The sequence below is a fragment of the Manis pentadactyla genome, chromosome 10 (genome assembly GCF_030020395.1).
Source record: "Manis pentadactyla isolate mManPen7 chromosome 10, mManPen7.hap1, whole genome shotgun sequence".
NCBI lineage: Eukaryota > Metazoa > Chordata > Mammalia > Pholidota > Manidae > Manis > Manis pentadactyla.
This window is the reverse complement of record NC_080028.1, coordinates 21,448,283-21,471,740: the sequence shown is the minus strand read 5'-3', so window position 1 is coordinate 21,471,740 and position 23,458 is coordinate 21,448,283. Positions and strand designations below refer to the sequence as shown.

The 23,458-nt window shown below is 44.8% G+C and overlaps 1 protein-coding gene across 9 annotated transcripts in view; it reads right to left on the bottom strand.

Annotated features, from left to right (window-relative positions):
- Nucleotides 1–23,458, bottom strand: part of ANKS1B (ankyrin repeat and sterile alpha motif domain containing 1B) — a 1,001,987-nt gene that overhangs the window by 12,186 nt on the left and 966,343 nt on the right. For 5 of the 9 annotated variants that reach the window (XM_057486481.1, XM_057486482.1, XM_057486483.1 and 2 more), the window contains 2 exons: nucleotides 19,088–19,174; nucleotides 11,991–12,128 (listed from right to left, as the gene is read on the bottom strand). In XM_057486481.1, the coding sequence (XP_057342464.1) occupies nucleotides 11,991–12,128; nucleotides 19,088–19,174 (225 nt within the window). Of the gene's footprint in view, nucleotides 1–11,990; nucleotides 12,129–19,087; nucleotides 19,175–20,030; nucleotides 20,043–23,458 lie in introns of all 9 variants that reach the window. The other 4 variants (XM_036891074.2, XM_036891080.2, XM_036891086.2 and 1 more) reach the window with 1 other exon arrangement.

Here is a 23,458-nt window from a genome sequence, read left to right as displayed (position 1 = left end):
CTGTGAAGAAATCTGGCCACCCTGAGATCACCAGGCTCTGAGGGTGTCCAAGCTGGCTGGGGGGAGAGGCTGCCCACCCATGCTCGGAGAAAAGGAGTCATCCTGGACGTTCAAGCTCCAGGAGATGCCACACAGAGGCCCTGGAGAGATGGCCCAGCATTTCCAGCCGTCTGAATTGCCAGGCTCTGCCCATATTCCCGATTCATAGAACCATAAACATAATTAAGTAAATGTTGTTTTGTGCCATTAATTTTGAGATGGTATTTTCCGCAATGATAACTGGAATACCACAAGATGCCAAAGAAGGCTGGCTGGACCCACATTCAGGTGGCAGGAAGAGAAGTCAGCCTGTGAGCTGTGATGAACAGTACGAGGTCACTCCTGGAGCTGCCCCACCCCCATCCCTGGCTGCTGGTGACCTGTCCTGGTGTCAGTGTCACAGTAAGCACTGAGGTGTCCCTGCATACAGGTCAGCCCAAACTACAGAGCTGCAGTGTCCTTTTAAGTCGGCACAACCACTCTTTCATTTCTAATTACTACCTCCCTTGGGCATAAACTCAAACTCACTTAGCTTTACATTCCCTATTCTCAAAGGCTGTAACTGTCTGGCTCTAACCTAGGTTCCTTCTGCCCCTATGAGTTGATTGGAAAATACTTGCCTTGGCTGTTCCAGCATGAATCTCTCCCTAGGATCACACTTACAATGACAGCCGGCTCCGATGATTTCCTCCCTTACACAGACCACCACCGAGAGAAGGGGTCCTGTGGGTGGGTGGGCAGTTGGGGGGGTGATTACTGGGAAGAGTGCACTCTGAGCCTCATTTTTCTCATCTTAAAAATGGGGATAAAAACATGCACCTTACTGGACTGGTCAGCCAATCACAACATTTAACCTAACGATGACACAGGCCAGTATTATTATTTACTGTTTACTACGCTCCACCTGCCACACTTCAAGTGGGCTCTTATTTAATCCTTACAACCTTCCAAGTGTTACTGTAGTAAATAGCTGTGGGGCTGTTATTATTCCTGTTGTGAACGGGAAAGAATTAAGCCCAGAAAGGTTAAACGACTTGCTCACAATGCCAGTAGCTGGCCGACCGATTTGAATCCAGGTATTCTGACAGGCTGTGCTCTTGCTCTCTCTACCTTAGACCTACACTGAGGATAAAATAAAAGACTTCTGCAAACTGTTAAAAAAAGAAGCTTAGAAACATTAAACACAGAAGCTTCTGAGTGGTCAGTGCATCCTGACTGTGGTAAGGATATCTAATGGCCGTGGAATTTTTCCTGGGTCTTGTTCCAGGATTAGGAGAGGGAGCTTCTAGGCAAAGGGTGTTTTTGATGATTTGACATCAACCATTAACTCAGGGATTCTCAGCCAGTGGACCTGCTCCCTCCATGGGGCTCTCCCTCTCCAGCTGAGGCTCTTTAGGATGGAGGCAGGGAGCTCCAGGTCAATGGGGAACTGCTGGGGTTGGGGTGGGGTGTTGCACATCCGTCTCCATAGCCTTTCCCTTCTCCCCCAGGCATTTTGATCTGTGGATTAAGAATTGCTACATTAGAGGAATTTCTGGAACCATCACACTATAGGATGGATCCTAACTGTAATCCAGAGAGCAAACTTGTTTTCCTTTTGCAAAATGCAGACGTGTAGGTAAGCCTGTATGACTGTTAGCTCATTAAAGCAGTCAGGACTGCAGCCGACGCCACCATCACCATGGGTGTTTAGGGAGCTACTCCCATGGGTCAGGGACCGAGTCGTGCCGCCTGGCCTGTGCCTGGCCTGTGCCTGGCCTACGGTGAGTGTCCAGGAAGTGCTCACTGAGTGATGTGGGGGAGGGGAGGCTCATGGAGGGAGAGACAAAGAGATGCCCCTGGCCTGTCCTCCGGTATCCTGGGCACTGAAGCTGTACCCGGCATGTTCACCAATTTGGTGTTAGTAAACTTCAGCATAGACTGCCTCCTAGGGAGAGCTCTGGCCACAAAGGTAATTCATTTGTGTTAACTGCCACATCACTAGGATTTTTCTGTGTTGGCAACTCCTGGTTGGAAAATCTTTTAGGTGCGAGTGTTCAATGGCATATTTGTAAGAATATTCATTATAGTGTCTAAAACTTTCATTATTAGGAGACTAAGTGTACCTCTCTACAGAGACCCGTGCAGTAGAACATTAGGCAGTCATTTAAAATAAAATAGAGTCATTTAAAAAACTGGTTAGAAGACTGTAAGTGAAAATGTACATAGAAACATAGATGGGTGTCTGTACATATAGAAAACGGATATGTATCAAAATGTTACTAGTGTTTATCACTGAGTGTTGAGATAATGGATGATTTTTCTCTTTATACGTCTTTGTATGTTTTGAACTTTGTTCAAATGCAGATGAATAATTTTACAATAAAAATAAGTTTTTCCATTTTGATAATTAAAAACAAGGAAATTTTCTAGCTCAGAATAATCTTATTAATTCTTAATCCATGCCTGTGGAGTTCTGAGAGCCTCTTCATCCTTTGGCAAAGAGGGCTGGGAACTGTTTTCCAGGCAAAATCCAGGCCCTATTTGCAGCTGTCACCGTGGCTCACATCCATGTACCAGTGGGTCTGGCTATCCATTTGGCCAAGAATCTTCAGTTTTCACATTGGATGTCAATTCTAACATCTGCCCAGTTGAATTTTAGAACACCCGACTCTTCCTTTAACCTGGAACACCACTACCTCTACTCTAACTCCAGAGCCCAGGTGAAACTTCTGTCCAATTTCTATCAAGCCCAGCTGAAAATCTGTACGTGGACATGAACTTATGGACACCCAGTCAGTCCACTCTTGCAGCTGAGCTGGGTGTGAGCCCTGCACCAAGTCAGGCCACCTTAAACTTGAAGCAGTTTCTATTTTCTCCAGTAGGGATGATACAGTGGCAGCCTCACCTACCATGTTACACTGCTTACTTCATTCCAGGGACCAGCTAAGTGGCTGATTGGATTATCTAACTCTTAAACACCTTGTAGAGGAGAGTTTATCATCCCAATTTTATGTGGAGAAGCTCAGAATTGGTGATATTGATTAACCTGGCCAAGTTCACACAGCTAATAAGAGGCAGAGCCAGGATTCCAACCAGATCTGACTTCACATTAGCCAGTGTTTTGTGCTGCTGGGCAATCCTGCCTTACTGCTTTCATGAGTCTGCTGGTGTTCTGCCCACCCCGCTTTCACAGAGGGACCCTGTAAGGAGCAACCTTGGGCTCTGGAGAGCCAGTGTGTGTGTTAGTGTGACTCTCACACAATCTCCCCCTCATGGAGATTCAGGACAAAAGGTTCTTTCAGACTTCAGTCTTACTGAAGTTTTCTTTTGAGAGAAAAAGCTATACTCTTCTTTCAAAGAAATGAGAAGCATGTAATGACTGTATTTCCTATTTGCCTTGACTTCCAGGAAGCTCAGAGTCAAATCTGTGGCTCAGCTTTAAAAACTGTTTTGAGTTCTATGTTCTGCATATTGATGTTAAAACTTCTCCCTTGGTGCTGATCTTCCTTTCAGTCTGTGTTCTCCATAATTCGGATCTGTGTATGTATACTTCCAGATTTATTATGCCTATTCATGTAGGCTGCCTTAGATCCTTTATGGAAGGGTGAATGGTAAACAGTGTCCATTTGTTCACTGAAGTATGCATTCGAGAGCTAACTTTGCTTAATCCACTAATGCCAAATTGGCTGACAAAGTGTATCAGACACAAGTTTCCATGTCATCTGGTGAAGGTGACAACAAAGGAAGTGAGCTGAGAGGGGAGGGGATACCACAGGGACAGAGGGCCCTGCTGGGAGGCTGCTTTTTACATGAAGACCATTGTAACCTGTCTACAAGCACTTTCCATTAGCATTAAAAAACCACCACCTCATTTTAGTGTCTGGAATTGAAGGAACAAATGGAAGTATTAGTTCCATAGCCTCAGAAAGGTACAGGCCTGGCGGAGGTACTTCCTGAGGTCACAGAACTACCCACCTGGGGAGAGGGTGCGAGCACAGACATTCAAGGGAAGGGCTGTGTCTGTGCTTGGAAGCCCCAGGTGGGGCAGGGAGGCCAGGGGCATTATGAGGAGCCTCTGTTTTCTACACCAGTTGTTAGTGAATAAAGACCAAGTCTGGATCATCTGCATGGGCTAAATCTGCCATGGGCTCCCCCCTCTGGCCCCCATCACTGCTGCTGAGGAGATGGTACTGGGAAAGGGGTCTGGCCCAGGTGACCTCTAGGTCCCTTTCTACCCTGGGTGCTCCAGGGTTCTTTTTTATTCTTTTTTACCCAGCTAACTATGTGTTCAGTCTAGAGATGTATGTACAGCTGAGGCCATGTTAAACAGTGGCCCATTTAGCAAAGGCCAGACTGCAGGGCTCAACAGCCCACCAACCAACCAGTGCTTGGGGACGCAACGGGCAGGGGCCTGGCTTTCCTCTCAGAGGATGCCCTCTTTGCAACAATCACCCACAAAGCTCTTCCGAACAGCCAAGTGTTTTGTCTGTTATAACATGGCTTTTGTTTTGGGCACTACACCCTCTTCCCATCTCTTACCGTTGGTGAGTTATGCTCATCCTTGGAGACTCACTTATCTCCTGGGAGCCTCCTCGGATCCCCTTTCCCATGGCCTTCCTCCCCAAGGCGGGTGCCCTCCTCCAGTGGCTCCAGGTGCCTGGGGCATCGCTCTATTGCTGCGTGGACTTACTAGCCTTTTCCCTTTGGAGGTTCAACTCCTCCATTGGGTCCCTAAGATGGTAAGAGGACTTTCATCTTAAAGATAAGATAGGGGCGAATGTGGACGGCCAGAGCCATTCTCCTTTCTTCCCTCCCCAGGTAGCCCTGGATGAGTAAATGCAGGCAAAGCCACTGGGGGCCTGAAGATAGAGGAAAGTGTTTTCCAATCTGGGTCTTCTGTGGGGTCTCTAGGAAGAAGCCACATTTCTCATTTGGCTGTATTTTGCTCTTCTTGTTTTTAAGACCGTAAGTTCCGTCTACATGTTGCTTCACCCACGTCTTGAGGCAAAAATAACTTTGAGTATATTCTGGGCAGATTCACAGAATTCATTGACATCTCTTTAACTCTAGTTATCTTAAGTACAAGCAGAAGTTAATCTTGATAGATTATAGAAATAAACACCAATCACAGGTCTTTAGCATTTAGAAATAAATATTAGGCATTGTGCTAAGATACCAGGGCTGACGTTATCAACTGGCCAAAATGCAGATAGCTTCTTTAGGGCTTATTTCAGCTAGAAGAATCATGAAATTAACATTTCCCCCTAATTATAACAGGGGTACACATAGACAAATTTGAAAATACAAGAAAAGATAAATCACCTGTAAAATTCTATTGCTGGGATACAGCCATTTGGGTTTACGCTCTTGTTTACATTTGTACATATACACAAATACCTTTATATGGTACATGAATATTTACGTATGTGAATTTAAAAACAAAATTAGAATCATACTCTAGGTGCAGTTTCCTAAGTTGCTTTTTTGTGCAACTTTAAATCATGAATGGGTTTTGCCTGTCATTAAACATTCTTCAAAAACTAGAGTTTGAAAGGTAGCAGGTGATTCCACTGTTATCTGCTAAGGCTTAACTTTATGCCTCAGCCTGAGTACAGGAGTGTGCACCGCTTAGCGAAAGACTGATTAGCAAACTTGTGCTGTGGGGTCGCCTGTCCGTGGAGCCACAGCCTCCGGTGGCTGGACAGCGGGCCTCTCACATTCATGCCAGAGGGACTGGCCGGCCAGCGCAGAAGGGAAACACAGTCTCAACCTTTTTCCTGCTACTTGGTAGGGATTTGGGGAAAGGGTGTGCAGAAGAGATACTTGCTAGATTTCAACATCTCCCCACTATTCAAAAGTGAAAGCTCCTGGTAGAAACTAGAGGAAACTCTTCACTCACGATGCCTTCAAAAAGGGGCATTTAACCAAAATCAAACCCTTATTAATTTTAACCCTCGTTGTTGAAAATCTTCCTCAAATGGACAAGTCCATTTCCTTGGCTTAATAACACAGTAAATATAAGTGACTTTTTCTTGCCTACTGCAGATGCCTAATGCCCTGTGCTCATCATCACAAAGGGAACTAATGAGTTGTTACGCCTCCAAACTTATAACATATTCATGTGAACTAAGCATTCAGCTGCCAGCCCCAGCACGCCTCTGGGAGCACCAGCCCTGCTGGGTGCCGGCATGACTCCAGGATAACTGGGATCTGATTTTATTGCAACTACTAGTGGTGTCCCCACAGCTCCTGAACTACGAGCTACTGGGGAGCAGGGACGGTGCCTCACTCCTGGGGAGCCCTGAATAAATGTATTTTATTTGGACTTTGACTTTTTTCCTCAAGTGTAGATGGGTGCTGTGGCAGACGTAGAAAGCCCTCACACAGGGTCTGACGGGAAGAAAGAAAACCACCACCACGTGACCGCCGCTACTGCTCTCCGGACCTCAGCAGCTGGGACTGGACACAGGTGCCGGGAACGGCGCCTGTTGTCTCGTTTAATCCTCATACTAACCTAGGTGGAGGGGACTAGTTTATAGATGAGGAAACTGCGGGTTAGTTCTTGCCCAATCCATAAAGCTAAGAATGCTGACCTGGGATTCAATACCAGCCTGAGTCTAAAAGCCACACCCCCACACGTGACAGCTGCTTGTTAGTTATTTGGGAGGAGGCAATAATGAACACATATATGAATGCTGCAAACCAACCTGTGAAAAAGATTTTCAGGTTTGATATAAAAATGGGATTGATTTAAGGCACTGATAACATCCCTTACTGTCTCCCCACAAAAAAAGGGCTGAGAGAAAGAAAGAGTGACTATTATTCCCTTAATATCCACCCACCTTCGCTTTATGACTTGGTTAATTCGCAATGATTTATGCCAATGAAGAGGAGAGATGGATAAATGCAACCCAGCAGTGGTAATTTATGCTGTTTTTGGTGGGGGGACAGGTCGTGGTGTGTTAGGACCACAGGGCTGGGAGTGCTGATCACGGCATTCGCTGCTCCCGCCTCGAGGGCATGTGGCTCATCCAGCTGTGCAGGGCCAGGAATGGCTTCCGTGTGCCTCTTGGTTGCTACTTTACAAGTGGGAGACCAGCCCGGGAAAGTGTTACAGTTCCATCTTAAAGGCTCTATGCACTTTAACATTTTCTTACATTGCCAGGTATTTTCATATCATAGATTGGGTTGAAGGCCATCTTCAGGTGGAGAAAACGAGAAACAGACTGAACGAGACCACCTAGCCCCACATACAGTATTTAATTTAGTTGTCAGAGGTCAACTACTATCAGCAACAAAAGTGCTTTTGCACCTTCAGGGGGTCACTTTGTGGGACAACCTCTGCAACATAAGCCATAAATCCTTCTCATCAGAACCTCAAACTACCCCATGGAGATAATCTCAGAGTTTAAGAAAGGTCAAAATGGGTGGAGGGGGTCAAAAGGGTCAAACTTCCAGTTATGGGACAGTAAGTCCAGGGGGTGTCAGCTACAGCATGGTGACTGCCGTTAACGATACCGGATCGTATATTTGAAAGTCGCTAAGAGAGTAGACCTGAAAGTTCTCATCACAAGGCAGAAAAAAACTGTACCTATGTGAGGTGGTGGAGGTTAGTGAAACTTGTTATGGTGGTCATGTTGCAATACGTACATGTGTCAAATCCTTATGTTGTTTATTTTAAAAGAACATAGGAGTATATGTCAATTACATCTCAAAAAAAAACTGGGAAGAAAAATATATGGCTCAGAAATTTTAGATTTCATTAAACTGATGAGAAAACCAAGAAAAAAACTTGCAGTAGAGCCCAAGTCAGAAGTGTGGCTGCCTCTGGTGTTCCCCCTCTAAAGCTTGGGCTTGCTGGTGCATTGTGACGGCAGAGTCCTATGAGATGCTATGACCATGCTTTCCTGCATTTTGTCCTTTCTGGTTCCCCACTTTGGATCCTCTTATGGTCTGCACTCGGCCAAGAAAGCACAAGAAAGAGGGAGATTTGACTCCCGCCGCACCACCCACCAGCATCATGACCTAGACGCTCACTACACGTCTCTAAGCTTGTCTAAGACACACCACGTGCTGAACACGGAAGCCGGCAGAATTTGGGAGTTGCATTTAAGGGAAAAATGAGTACCTTTTTCCCTTAAAAATATCAAAGACTGCAAACATATTCTTTATAGACAAAGTGAGAATTAGCAAGGATCTAGCAGCAGTCATGGCTTTTAATGCTATTAAAAAAAAACTTTTCATATTTTAAAAGTACTGAAAGAGGTCCTTCCAAGATTTTAAAACTAAGTGCAATATTCCCACAGAGGATGCATCAAAATCTTTCTGATCTACCTGCCTCAGTTTTAAACACCGCAATGTACACTGAGTGAATAACATGTAGAAGACGACAGTTTCCAAATTCCCATGGTTCTATCTGTCTCTTACATACACTGGCCTTCGAAGGATGATTGCAGCAGCCTTGGGGTCTGGTGGCCACTGAAATTCCTGCCCCTCTCTCGTAATCCTAGCAGCATGGAATTCCCTGCACTCACTTGAGAGAAAAGAGGAGGAGAGAAGAGCTGAACCTGTGTTTTCAACCCCCTGAGACTCCCAGTCTTATAACCAGCCTTCTCTGCCCTGTCCCACTGCTCCCTTCCCCCATGTTCTCAGGGCTGAAAGGCGGAGCTTGGAAAGCCTTTTGTTCTGTCGTGTGTGGGATGTGTTCCTGGCCTAGCAGGTTAGAAATGAGAATAAAAATCAGCTGCCCCAGTAGTGAGAGTCTAGGAGGCAGAGTGGGTCTGGCGCCTGCCAGTAGGTACATACTGGCCTTTTCCTGGGGAACTCTGGTTTCACTTTTCGCTCTTGTCTTTTTATTTTCATCTGCCTGTCATCTGGAACTGAAAATATCACAGGCAGAATTTAGCATAGATTCTAAGTAATGGAAAAACAGGCTTAGAGATCACAAAGTAAACCCTTCCTAAAGCATACTCTGCAGTGTCCCATAGTGAATGGGACTATGTTAAAAGCAACGTCCCATAATAAATGAACTTTGTTAAGCTCACAGGCTATCCTTTGTAGGGGTGCTTGGGCCCCCCTTCCAAGATCACAGGATTTCTATGGGAAAATGCTCTGAATTTCAAATCTAACTCTCCAGAAACTGGAAGTATCCTAGACATCACTGGATTTTTTTGATGATACAGATACTCATAAAAGTGTTTTGTGACCCATAAAAGGTCTATAAGGCCAAAGTGGCAATAAGTCTGCAAGTAAAAATGTATATTTAGTCATACACAGCAGCTAAGTTATTAAATGAATACTTAAGGTATTCTTTTCTTTTCTTTTTTTTTTGCCATTTGAGCAGGGGACTGACTCATATGAACAGATTTTTAAGGCACCAAGACAGAACTGAGTATTGAACTGCCCTATATAATGGTACAAAATCCATGCTCAAAGAGGCTTTTTTTTCAGTGCAGCCAAAGCTTGATGCATCTCAAAATTGCTCAAAGGCTCAGGTCAAGGCTGGTGGCCTTTGTTACTATTTCTGAAGTTAGACAAACTTCACCTAGAGAGGATTAAAATGGTGGATTTGTGGTGTATGATGAAAATCCTTTGGAGCTGATATCAGAATCCTAAGCTAGTGAATGTCTACATTAAATCAAACATCTGGATGAAAAGACAAAAGGTGAAGCAATTCTCTACATGTTCTCCAAATGCATCAGGGACATGCTGTTGATTCTAAAACTCAACAGTTGACTATTTTCCCCCACAATTCACACTTGGTATTCAGGCACTGCATAAATGTAGCTACAAGCTAAAAAACTGAAGGGGGCAGATGGCCCATAGGTATCATTTTTAGTTTGAATATAGAACAATGCTTTAGATACTCTTATTACAGCAAATTATAGACTACTTTGAAAGCCAGTTTAGAAAGAAATGCCACAATCTTCAAGGAAAGATTGGAATTCATCCTGAAATGTATGGGAATCGGTGAAAACACTGGATGGAGGCAATATACCAATATAAGGCCTGTAGAACCAAAGATTTCTTCCTATTGTTTTATTTTACTTATTCATTGCCTCTCTCTATTTTTTAGAAGGATAGTGGGAAACCTTTGGACCATAAATATGTGTCTGGTAAATTTATCTTGTATCTTTTAGCAGTAAAGGGCCAGGCTGTCAATTGCAATGTCAGTAGGCAAGGAGAGAGAAGAGGTGGGGATGGACTTGTATCACGTGCTTGTTATTTATCAGGCACTGTACCTATGTTCCTTCATTTCAATCCTGATGAAACATAGTGGGTACAACCTGTTTTATGGACAAAGGACACTGGGACTCAGAAGAGTCCTATAACTAGTCTACGCTCGGGAAACAGGTAGCTGTGTTGGGATGCAGACTCTGGTCTGACTGTTCTTTCTACGACACCAACCCAACCGGAGAGGGGAGATGCTGCATACACACCAGTACATGTGGACAGGATGGAATGTTGCTGTTTACAGAAACAATGGCATTTCACAAGAATGACAAGTTACGCTGAAGGCACCAGAAACCCAGTGCTGAAATGATTTTCATCAACACCGTGGATCCCATGCAAATAAATGCATCCAGAGATATTTAGCACCGCCTTTGAGGGCTATACTTTGCAGTTCCTACTGTTATCACATACCACTTTTATATTATTGTCTGCCTGCCTCCCAAAAGAGAGGGAGTTTTTTAATGGCACATGAATATTCTTTCCTGTTTTCAATCTTCACACACTGAAGGGGATGAGCCACATGCAGCATGATACAAATGCTCTGCGCATGAGTGCCTCATGCCTTAGCAAGGTGAGTGTTTTGGTCAGTGGTGATCCTTGGTCCATGGGTGTTTGTCGGAACTGAGAAAGACGCTGAACTATGGGCTGACCTCCCAAGAATATATTACACTGCAACTTCTGTGTAATTTTTAAAATATGTGTGTTTCAAATCCATTGTGCCGGTCAAAGCTGTCATATTAAAGTGACATTTTACTATTCCTCTGGGTAGAAATTATCTCATGGTTACAGCCATATCTGTTCTGTCTGCATCATATGCGAATGCCTCATGTACTGTATTAGAGATTAGACATAGGCTCAAGCAATTTGTACCATGATGAGGTTATACAGAATCTGCAAAATGCCTTGGGCTAAGTAACCCTTAATAATTTATGAAACAAGCCAAATGTCTTAATTGGAAGTTGGGCTCTCAATAAAATCCAGGTACATTTGGGGAAATATTTAATCTGTGCAAAGAATGTAGTTGCTCACCACATCAAATATACATACAAATAAATATATATTTCATACATTTTTACATATACATTTAAAAAAACACATAAAAGGAACATTTGTTTTCTAGAATTGCTTTCATTTTCCAAGTCTATAACAGAGGGGCTAATTTTTAGGCTTAATGACAAATAGGACTAAAGTTGCTTAACACCACACGAGTGACATTACAAGACTAACTGCTAAATAAACAAATGGACCAAACCTTGGTGTTCCCAATTATTATTTGTGGGTGTCTAATTTGACTACCAGTTAGTATAGAAAACCAGACATATTGCATGAGTCACTGAAATTAACTTTTCTTCCAAACGATCCTAGACTATTATGCCCTGTTGCTTGGAATTGGCTACCAGAGAAACCAACAAAGACAACAAAGGATCAAGGAGGCTGGAAGACATTTTACTATATTTTGGTACCAGAGAAAGAAAGGAATCCATCAAATCTGAAGTGTGACTTTAGAAGTTGAGCAGTGGCAGTTCAGATACTAGGTAGAAGTGGAGTTCTAAATTCAATGGATGAATGAAATACAGAAAAAGCTAAGAAAAGGTGAGTGTGCAAAATGCTTTACTCTAGGTATACTTCAATACTTGGTGAACAAGCCAAGTGTCTTAATTGCATGCTGGGCCCTCAATAAAATCCAGGTACGTTTGGACAAATGTTTAGTCTGTCCAGAGAGGACAGTTACTCACCACATCGAAGGCAGTAAACACGTGACAGTAGTGGTGATTGGACTTCAGATCTTTTGTGATATAAGCAAATGTTGAGAGGTCTTCTGGGTCCTGGGCGGCACAGGAGATATTACGAATTTCATGCTCAGCGATTATGTTCTGGAAGAAATTACATAAATGACCATTGTTTTCCTTTGCAAACCAGCCTATTTTAGAACCACGCTGGGAAGCAGTTGGGTTTCCCCGTTTCTAGCATGTTCTAGATCAGCAATGCTCAAAGTGATCCAACACGCTATCGGCAATTGTACACCAGGTCTGGAAGAAATGTTTCCATTTAATTAAAAACAACCTGAAGGAGTCGTGTCCTGGAGCAGCTGTTCTCACCAGGTCCTGGGTGCCCAAGCAGTGTGGGTGGCAGACCCTCCCAAGAAATAGGAATTACTAAGCATTTTACAGCTTCCCTTCCCCACGCACACCTGTAGATAGGCAGTGCTGCCCCCTGCTAACTCTGGAAAGGGTCTCCTGCTACCTTCTGCATGCTGGCAGGAGCTCTGCCCCAGGGAGGTGCTCCGCATCCCTCCCTGCCCTGCTGCTTGCCACCCTGTGTCCTGCTCCGCCTCCCATGGAGCAAAGCAAGGACAGAAGGAAGCAGGCGGCTGCTCTCTTGGGGGCTCCAAGGAGGCTAAGGCAGAGGGGTGGGAAGAGGGAAACACCGCTCTGCAATATTCAAGCTTTGGGTGCCTGGCTTGGTGCAGGGCCCCGTGGTGGCAGCACGTCTCCAATTATATCCACCGCGGGTAATTCAAGTGGATGGGAGGGCGTCACCACCACCTTCAAAGGGGAAACTAGTGCTCAGTTGTAAGCGCCTCTGAGGGGCAGGTGGTGGAGTAGGACTGAAATCTGGGGTTGTCTGTAGTGTTCAGGCTCTTTCAAACACTGCAAAACCTTCATCCCCACCCCTCTCTCGTGGGCTTGATATGATTTTATGTTTTCCTCTCCAGCACTTCTTCATGCCCTCTCCCTACCAGCCCCCTTGTCCCAACCTGCCTCTGGGAATAACTAGTGGGAGGTCAGTGAGGAAAGGTTTAAGTACTATTATCCTGAAGCACAAAATAACCAAGGAGCATCATCTTGGCTGCAAACCTGCTAGAAACTTCGTTGATACATAGATGTATTTAAAAAGCAAAAAATTTCACATAATAGTGCAATCACTTCTCATCTCATAATATTCCATTTATGTTTCTTGCAGTTGTCATAGATCTAAAACCCTCAAAGCTTTAGTTCCCCTAATTACTTTTTAATTGCACAGTCTTAAATAACCTGTCGGCAATAAAATGTTCCGTGTATACCCATCAATGCCTAAAAATGCTTACAAAATGTCCTTCCCTGCCAGCACCCCCAGCAAGTACTTCATGTCCCTCACCCCACTGAGCATGTGGTTGGGAAGCAATTACAGAATTAACATATAAAAGAAAATTAAATTAAGACATTCTTCTCCTGCGGCCCTATATGTTGACACTACATGCAGTGCTCTGTCAAAAATAACTCAAAGTGAAATTGGAGGCCCTTTATAAACAAGTAACATTCTATCGCAAGATACGGTTACAAAATAGAAGGTCATGATCCTGTTCTGGCACTCAGCATTTCTTCAAATAGAAAACTAAATTAGGAACTAGTGAGTCTTAAAATGAATTTATAAATAAGATCTACAGTGTCTTTACAGGTATGATGTTAGCAGGTGCTGAGTGCCTTCACCATCATTTTAATTAGGGGTTGCCAATACCTTGAGAAATCTTTGTGGATTTGGTCTCATCCGTCGAGGATCCACTGTTAACGAAAACAGAGCACTGGCTCCAACTTGTAACTAAATTGCATTTTGTGTTCTTGAGATCCTTTCCCAGCAAAAGATAGGTTGGCTTCTTGGGAAAGTATTATAGTGAAAAGTCCCCTATGATTTTTATTATACTGAATTCCCCGAATTCATAAGCTGTCAGTCTTGACAGTTTTCAATGGTGTGTGATGGCATCATAGCCCCGGGCAAAGCTGTAAAGTAGATAAAGGGTGTCTTTGGAGCCCTCCGTCTGTTATGGACTGCATGTCTGTGTCTTCCCAGACTCCTTTCTTGAAATCCTAAGCCCCAGTGTGATGGTGTTCCAAGGCGGGGCCTCAGGGAGGTGATGGGGTCATGAAGGTGGAGCCCTTGAGAAGGGGATTAGCGCCTTCTCAAAAGAGGTGAGAGCCAGCGGGCTCTCCCTGCCACGTGGCGACACAGCAGGAAGGTGGCTGCGTGGGAACCGGAGACCGGGCTCAGCAAACACCGAGCCGGCTGGTGGCTCCATCTTGGACTTCCAGCCTCCAGAACTGTGAGAAATAAATGTTTATTGTTTGAGCCACCCAGTCTATGGCCGTTTGTACAGCAGCCCAAATGGATGAGGATATTTTTCCTCTTTCTTGACCCTCCCAATTTTCTGGAACCCCCCAGTATTCTATTTCCCAGGCACCCAGGGCTGTTTTTTCATTGTCCATCAAGGCCTGTCCCTCTCAGTGTGGCTCTGTGGCAAAATCTGCCTCCTCTCCCACTGCTGAAACTTTATTCCTCTGCTCCCATGGTCTAAACCAGAGGGACGGCAGGCTAATAAAAATATTCTCTATTCGGCTAAGAATAACTGATGTTTAATCATCCTAACTGGCACTTAAAAAACTTGCTTTTAAATGAATTCACACTGATGGCTTGTGTAGGGAGGTATTTTTGAACAGCACTTCCTGATTTATCCATCGAGCTCAAACGCAGCAGGGACTTAAGATCTCACGATTGCATCACTGCCATCACTCTGCACTGTGTACCTTTGCAGAACTGGGAGGCTGGTGCCCTGTGTGCACGAAGAATCCAACCCAAGGATTCTACAGCTGTTGACTGAATGGAGACTGGAGGGTTGGTTTCCTTGGAGAAGAAGGAAGGAAGGATGCATTCTTTCCATTTCCTGTCATCTCAGCAACTTCTCCACAAATTAAAAGCTGACATCATCCTGAGGCACAGTGATGCACTCGGTTTAAGACGGACTTCTCAGCCTCTGCCTCTAAGCATGTTCTAAGGAGACGGGAGCTTTAAAAAGGCTCAAGAGGACTGGGTGGGGCAGGGCTCACCGTGCCCCTTCTCTGGGATAGAAGGTTTGGCAGCTCAGTGTTCACCCACAGGGAGAGACTGTTATTTCCAGTCTGTTGCCTTTTGTCGTGTTGAGAAACAGCTAAAGAGATGTGTGGCTTGCGGATGAAGACTGGAATGGCTCGGTCCAGCCAATTCATAGAGAGGTTCTGGGAAGGTGTGTTATATGAGGTGACAGAGCCCAGAATCAGCCCGCGTCCCTCACTCTGAGCAGTCCTCCTGAGCCTCCTCCTTGGCCGGTGAGTGAGAGAATGCAGAGCCCCCTCCAGAGAGGGCCCCCCAGACAGAGGCAGAAAGCCCTGGCCAAAGCGCTAACTGGAGGTGACCTGCACAGTGGCCAGTGTGGATGGGAACAGTACTCATGCTTAATGGACTCTCAACAGGACTTCGTGCTTCTTAGGAGAAGTATGGGCCATAAAAAACAAAGGGCTCTCGTTTAGGCAAATGTTCCAAATTATTTCATGCCTAAAAAACAGCATACGTCCTGTTTGAAGGGGGCATTCAAACAATAAACAAACACAAACCAAACTCTGGCACTGCACTGTTCCTAATCTAGCTGATGGGAAGATTGAGGAGAGGCTGAGTAGGAAGGCAAGATGTAGCCCACCCTCAGCCCAGCGCTGGATGTGGGGACTGTCGCCTCTTGGAAGACCCGTCTGATCTAAGGATGGGCCTGTCACCAAACCTCGTCATCCTCTGGCTGAATGCCAGGCCAGAGTGACCTCTGGGCTGTGGAGCTACCGAAAGCTGATACACTTTATCTACAATTTAGTACTGAATCTATTCCAAGTTCCATTTTTAATGCAAGATAGTTTTCTGCTTCTTTCTTCTTAAATCAGGGTTAGTGATTCAATTCATTTCCTAAGTTGCTAGGTGATGAATTTCTGAGCTTGTAACTAGGTGCCCATGAATTCAGCCAAAGCCACTTATGTATTAGAGTAAATGGAAAGAAATTCATATTTCACATAGTCTAATGGGGGCTAATAGGAATGGAAGGGTAATTAACACTTCATCAATTATCCAGTGCGCTGCAAACGAACTGGGGGAAGGTAGCTGTGCAGTAACAGGGAAAGTGTTTGGTCAGGGAGCGGGAAAGCCCAGTTTAAAGTCCTCTCCACAGGGATGGGCTGAATGGCTGTGGGACTCTGCCTGTCCTGTGGCGCTGAGGCCCTGTGTGACTCTGCCTGTCCTGTGCACACTGAACAAGCCCCTCGATTTTACCAGGGCAGGGTGAAGGATGTGATGGTTAGGAGAGGGCTGTTTACAAGTACAAGGAAAACATTCATAAATGAAAACATCAAACATGAATGTCAAGGTGAGACTTTTGGTCATGCTCCATTACGGGCTTAGTGGCCCCTAGTACCGTGAACTGTGACATCTTCAACTCTATCTGCACTTCACAAGCCCTTCACTTCAAAGCAGAGTGGCCTGCCAAGACAACACTTTTGGGGGGAGAAATCTCTGGTGTGAACCAAAAACAGGACTCTGGCATTTATCGACTGCTTCCTTCCTGCTGTGGCATTAAGCGGAGAGCCAAGTGGCACGGAGGTGCCAGTGCAGACCATGAGCATGGCCCCGTTCACACCATGGCTTGGGGCCGTCCTTCCACAGCGGGTCCTCCATGCTTCTGAAAGCGGTCCTCAGCCCTCAGGCATCCCAACTTTCTAAGTGGTCCAGCTCCACCAATGTGGACTTACACGGTCTCTTTCTCCCCCTTTCTGACAAATCTCTCTGCTTTGGCTGCTCACATGCCAACTACTAGTCTATGGCCCCAAGTCGCCTGCAGTGCCCCCCTACCCACTGCTGGATGGGGGAAGACGGACTGCGCTGCAGGACGCTGGGATGGAGGTCGTCTAGCTGGCCTCGGTGACGTCAGTCCCCACGTTCCCAGAAAAGCCAAGCACATGTCGTCACACAGTCACAGAGAGGTGGGCTCCACCTGCCACCGACGCGTGCCCTTTGCATTTGCTCTAGATTTTGAAGCTTTGTTGAGGAGCATGCTGCAAGCACTTAGATGTGCCGGCCTTCTTTATTTAGTGTCTTTATTCACACAGGGTTTGGCTACCTTCTGGTGCTTATACTTCCAAAGTCATCAGTGAGCAGAGATCTACGGATAACTCATCTAATTATTGGCGACTGAAGCAGAAGTGTCTCCTCAAGGTATAAGAAAGCAGGTCCGACAGCCCTTGATGTGTCTGTGAGCAAAATACCACAGAACCGACAGAGCTCCGTCATTCCTCTGGTCATAGAGAACAGGTCAGAGAGGGTGCTGTTAATACAGTCGTAATGCCAGCTTCATGGAATGACAGCCCTCAGATGCTGGGGAGGTTTCAGGGCAAACACCACTTGCTTAGGAATTGTTAGAATCCAGGCCTGCTAAGGTTGTTCATCTAAGAGAGTGTCAAACTCACACACTGAGAATATATAACTGTTCATGATTTTCAAATGCAAATGGGGTAGACAGTTGCTCCAGGTGAGGAAAAAAGTTGAAATGACAAAGCCTGTCTTGAAATTTAGATACAGTAATAGCAGTGGTATCTTCAGTGAGAGCTTCATAAAGTTTTGGAACTTTTGAAACCACCTGACCATAATTTAAGGAAGTCTGTGCACCAGAAACTAAAATCGCTTCCAAATAATTAAAAAGCAAATCAAATGGGGTTTTTCTGATCAAGTCTCCACAATTGAATATCTGACAACAATAACTGCCAACAACACACAGAGTTGGGACTGCTACTGCACGGAAGGCATGGATTCTGAGTTGCCTTGGATAGGACCAGCCAGCATGATCCTGCTAGGTTGTAAGCCTTCTGCTTGGGTTTGAGCAGTTGTTTCTAAACCGGCAGGTGTTCGTAAGTAGATTTTGGGGGCTTGGACCGACCTGGCAGCTGAGGCAGCACTCTTCTTTGCTATGGAAAACAAATCTGGGAAACTTTGAGTTGGTTGACTAAGACGCTCAGGTTTATTACAGATGACGACACCAGAGCCACTGCCCTGGTATCTAAATCTGGCTGCCCTGCCCCTAAATTACCACTGAATATGTTTACCTGTTTCATGACTTCTGTGCCCTTTCTCCAAAATAGGGCTGGTCCAGGTGGGACGAGTGGGTAGGCAGTGGAGAAAACAAATGGCATTCACCACTGGGGTCACCTCATTTCCCCTGTTTTTACCCTTTATCAGCTGGAAGGATGTAGGAAAAAAAACACATGGACATTTGGGGGTTTTGTGAGAAAGAGCCAGCCAGGTTTGAGTTTATGGACAGTGAGAGGGTTCACACACTTTCTGGTCTTAGCACTGAGCTTTCATCTTTGCCAAGGACGGAACCTAGAACGCGTTTTAAGTAGAATGCAACCCAGTTGTGCACACGTGACCTCAGAGCCCATCGACTGTTCCCAGTGTGAGTACCAAGTCCCACCATGGCCGAGCTTCCTTATGATTGATTGTGACTCCTAAGAAAACAATACAGTTGAAACCTCTTCCATCTCAGTAGTCGGGAATATAGAAGTCAGAGAACATGTTCCTTGTATCAGTATTCATTATGTATATCAGAAGGAAGGACATATAAACCCTACAGAAATGGAAAGAGGGATGTTCTAGCCCTTCACCTGGTAACATTTCCTCTCATGGAGGACTGAGGACATTGCTGCATTTTCATTCTACATATGAAATTTTTTAGTTGTTTTAATGTTCCCTAGACCCAAAGGAATGCCTGATAACAGTGGCCATTGTCTAATACAGAAGGGACCATGGAAAAATGAAGGTAAAACACATACAGGAATCCTAGATCAAATCCCTCAAATGAGACATGTATGAATGAGTGTGTGATTTCTGGTTGTGTTTAAGGAGCATTAAGATGGTTAAAATGGGGGACATTGGGAAAGACGGGAAGCACAGGATTTTAGGTCACATACTCAGGCCTCTATCTAGTGTCTAGACCAAAGAGAGGTACACTACCCACCTTATTTGTCGCATCAATAAATTTGACTCCTTTATAAGAGACGGAAAGGATAATAGTAGGGACCTTCTTCATTTGCTCTGTAGACTTCTGAAATTAAAATTAGAAAGCTGTTGGAGCAGTTTGTGTTGCATGGCAACTGAAGCACATGATTTTTTCCTCTTGAAAGATGAAAACGAGCTCAAGTTAAAAACAACACACACACACACACACACACCAAACACACTAAACACACTCTAATTCAAGTGTATGTCTCTCTTCTCTTGGGTTTAGCTGTGGTTTGGGCTTACCAAGTGTCTGTCTTGCGCTTGGGGATCTAAAAGAGCTTGCACTGCTGCTGCATGTGGGTGAAGGACTCTCTCCCCTGACCCCAAAGGGAGAGGCAAACAGCTCTGCCTCCCACTGGGATTCCAGGCGACCAGCCTGCGGCTACAGTTAAACCACGTCAGACTTAACTCCTAGGGTGAATTTAGCATCAACAAAAGATACGCCAGCACTCTCCCTTTTCCCTAATTACTCGTCTTCTTCAAAGGGACAAGGTACGTCTGAACACATACTTACAATAGGGATTTAAAATACATCATTGTGAATTTTTCTTGAACCTGGCCAAATCTGCAAAAGCTGATACTATATTTACAGCGGCATCACTTGTGACCACATTGGATAGAATACCACTCCATAGCAATTAAGCCCTAGGGGAACAGCCTGTATTTTGAGCCACAGCAAAACAGAATAGTCCAGGTAACCTACTTTATCATTTAGAGCTGTTATAGTCTCTTAGGCTAAGTTCTTATGATACATGTTCTCCCTCTACATTTCTAGGCATCTGCAAAAAGCTTCTCTGTGATTCAGTGTGTGCCTTTGCGGTCTCATTTCATCACTCATCATAGGGGTCACCAATGGTCCGTTTACTTCATTTCCACATTAAACATCAAGAAGAACCTACCTGACAGTTAGCCTGATGGATTTTCCAGACAGGACAGGTGGGAACATAACAGGAGAGAAAAAGACATAAAAAGGTGAGAGGAAAAATGATTTCCATAATCCAAAGCATAAATTCATTAAACGGTAAATGGAGAGTAGGCTTTACAGATCTATGTAAGATGTGGTCAGACTGTGATTTTAGAAATTGCTTCAGGCTTTTATGGACCTGGTCTTTCCTTCTCTTTCTCTGCTTTCTCATCATTCTGTTTACTGCAATGCACAGTCTTATGAGTGACACATAAGAACTTTCTGCTTCAAGCCTTCCACAACCAGCTTTATGTGTAGTAAGGGAATTGGGAGAACTTTGTTGGTTTCATTTATATTACCCAATTTTCCATTTTTAAATTCTGAAATGTGACCAGAATTAAGGAAGGCTCCTAGTTGGATAGTGTGAAAGAGACTCACTGAACTCACTAATGATAATTATATTCATTTTTCACTAGAGCCACAGTAAAGGAGTTTCATACTTTCCTAACTGTTCCGACGTATCTTTCTGATAGCCACTATACCTGTTTCAAAGCAGAAGAGAATGGATTACTAAGAGTATTACCATTTAATATTTATTAAATTTTCCATAGAGTAGAGAAAAAGCAGCTCTCTTGAAGTTCTTTTTAGGTAGTTTTAAAATTACCCAGACTGTCCAGTTTTCCTTTGTGATTGCCGAGAGATGGAAATTGGAATGCAGGTTGGATACTTCCATCTTTTGAATGCTTTATCCAACCAAGTCCTGAAAATGTGCAAGATAAATCAAAGGCGAAGCTAGAAGAAATGACATGCAGAGTGCTGGTTTGAAGGCCAAGCGGTGGGCTGAATTCCATAGAGAGAGGGGCAATGGTGAGTACAGGCAATGGTCTGGTGGACGGAAAGGTGTGTGGGAAGAATTCTTTGCTAAGAGTAACAGTGGATTTCAACAGATCGCCTCACTCATCTCTTGGCATGAATGCATTCTCCTGGACAGATCGATTCATAATATGAAACAATGTACAGTTAACGTAAGATTAAAGTACTCACACTTAATTTAGCATTAAGAAAAAGCCCAAAGAGAAAACAGAAAAACCCATTCGTCATTCATTCAGCCATTGAGTGGTGACATCTGGCAGTCCACTGGGCTGGAAAGACTCGGAGTCGGCTTCAGAGGGCGTCAGACAAACCTCAGATTGTACGCACACTTGTCTGAGAAGGGGCTGCCTGAAGGGCTGTGTTTAGAAGGATTCTGAGCCCGTGTCTGCGCTCAGCGGGAAAGAGGGCTGGGAACGATGTCTGCCATGGGAGGACAGGAAGAGGCAGTGCGGGAGCTACACGTCCCCACTCCTGGCTGCTCTTACCCACAGAACAGCTACAACACAACTGCTGACAAATGTGACAGAGAGAGGAACAGAGCGCCTCCAGGGTGCTGAGCAGGGAGAGCCTCACTCCGTGAGTGGGACACTTCTTCGTTCATTCATCATTCATTCCCTCAACAAGCACTGACTACGGGTGATTGAATTGGCTCTTCAAAGATGAGCAGGAATTTTCCAGGTGGCAAAAGGGGACAAAGGAAGCTGTTTAAGCAGCAGAATCAACATACACATACACACATGCCTGGAAATGAGAAATAACGTGGTGGGTTTGGGTAATGGGTGCAAGAGGAGGTGATTTACTCTGCCAGGCTCGGATCCACTAGAAACTTCTGAGTCTGGACGGGCACAGTCAGATCCTGTTGCAGAAAGACAGTTATGCTGGTTGGAAGCAGGAGAGCAGTTACCACCGAAATCAAGGAGAGGATTCCTTAAAGGTTGGGTGCAGCGCCTGATGCCATGAGGACAAAAAGGCCCAAGAGTCTGTGCCTAACACAGTGCCTGGCACACATAAGAACTGCTGCTCTTATTGGGTTACTTCACTGAAATCCTTGGCTTTAGTGGCTGATTTTATGAAGAGCATCTTCAGCAGGATGGAGGCAGCAGAGAAAGGAACACAGTGAGTTGTGCAATGAGTGTCTGAAAGGGAGTGGAGGCCTGGAACAACAGACAGGTCAGGACATGGGCTCAGAGGCTGCCATGCAGGCATCCATGGGGATTTCTGTCCTGATACAAAGATGCCACATTGTATGCTCAGCCAAGCCTAACAAAGAAGAAAAAAAAATAAAGGATGGTAATGTCTTTGTCTTCTGTGGGTGCCGATGATGTGGGTTGCGAATGGCAGTGTTGGGGGTGGTCCCACATTCCAACCTGGAGCCCAAATCACATTATCCCCCCATCCCAACCTAGTGCCTTGAGAAGAAGGGCCCTGGCTGGCCACAGGGTTCACAGGGATGGTGGGAGGTCTTTGAGGCAATGCTCCTCCTTCCAGGCACTGCAACTTTGACAAGAGAGAAGAATCCAACCTCTTTTTAAGGGGATTTTTCTGATGGTGTACTTTGACAGAGCTTTCAGAGACGTCTTTTCATACGTAATTTTAGTGGAAGATGAAAATGCATAGAAAGAAGGCAAATATGCTGAGTCTTCAGGGAGACTAATCGGGGAGGCAGGGAACCCAGTAAGCGCCCACTTATGAAGCTTTACAGATATCTGTGCGTGCGGAGCTTCAAAACAATGCCATGCATCCAAGTCCCCTGCTCCATGTCCTCTTTGGTGTTGCAATCACCATTTTCTCCTCCTTCCCAGGGACGCGGGGCACCTAGTATGGACATCACTGCCCAAAGCAATGGCTGTCAGGCAACACTGGTTTTTATGACCTGTCTGCACACTTTGCTAGGTTTCTGGATAGTTAATATGCCCATATGTGTACGTATGTTAAAAATCAAGCCTCATTATTTGTATAAACAGAATTCTTTTCTTCATGTCCGTTTCCCCAGTTAAATGCTCAGGGCAAGCCTTATGCTATTTGTTTTTAGTTGTTTTTTTTCTATGCCATGCTCTTTGCAGAATTCATAAGGCTTTCCTGAGCCCTCACATTCATTCTCCTCCAGCGCCAGCTTTGCAGGAGAGACTTATTTGTAAAGCAGCTGGAATACTCATGGGTTAGGCCCAAAATTAATGTAACCTTTACAGCATCTTGCTCTCCTGCTAACGGCGTTTATAATGGCATTCAATTGTATTTTGTTCACATTTTCCCAATTTAAGATGATCGTCCTTTTATTACTCCAAGAGAAACAGTATTTAGTTACACAGAGATGCTACATTTCTGAAACTTAAAATAAAATGTACTTGTGAATCTTTAAAATCAAAGGGAGCCTTGTGGTTCCCATGTGGGTTTCTGCCTGTCAACGTTACACAGAATAAGGATCATAATTTCATATCTGGAGGTGGACACCTGAAATATTATTCTTAATAGGTAAAGGAGCTGAACACTTTCAGAGCAATTATTTTTCAGGGAGGGATTTCTGGATTCACCAAGGAAAGTAACCATCTT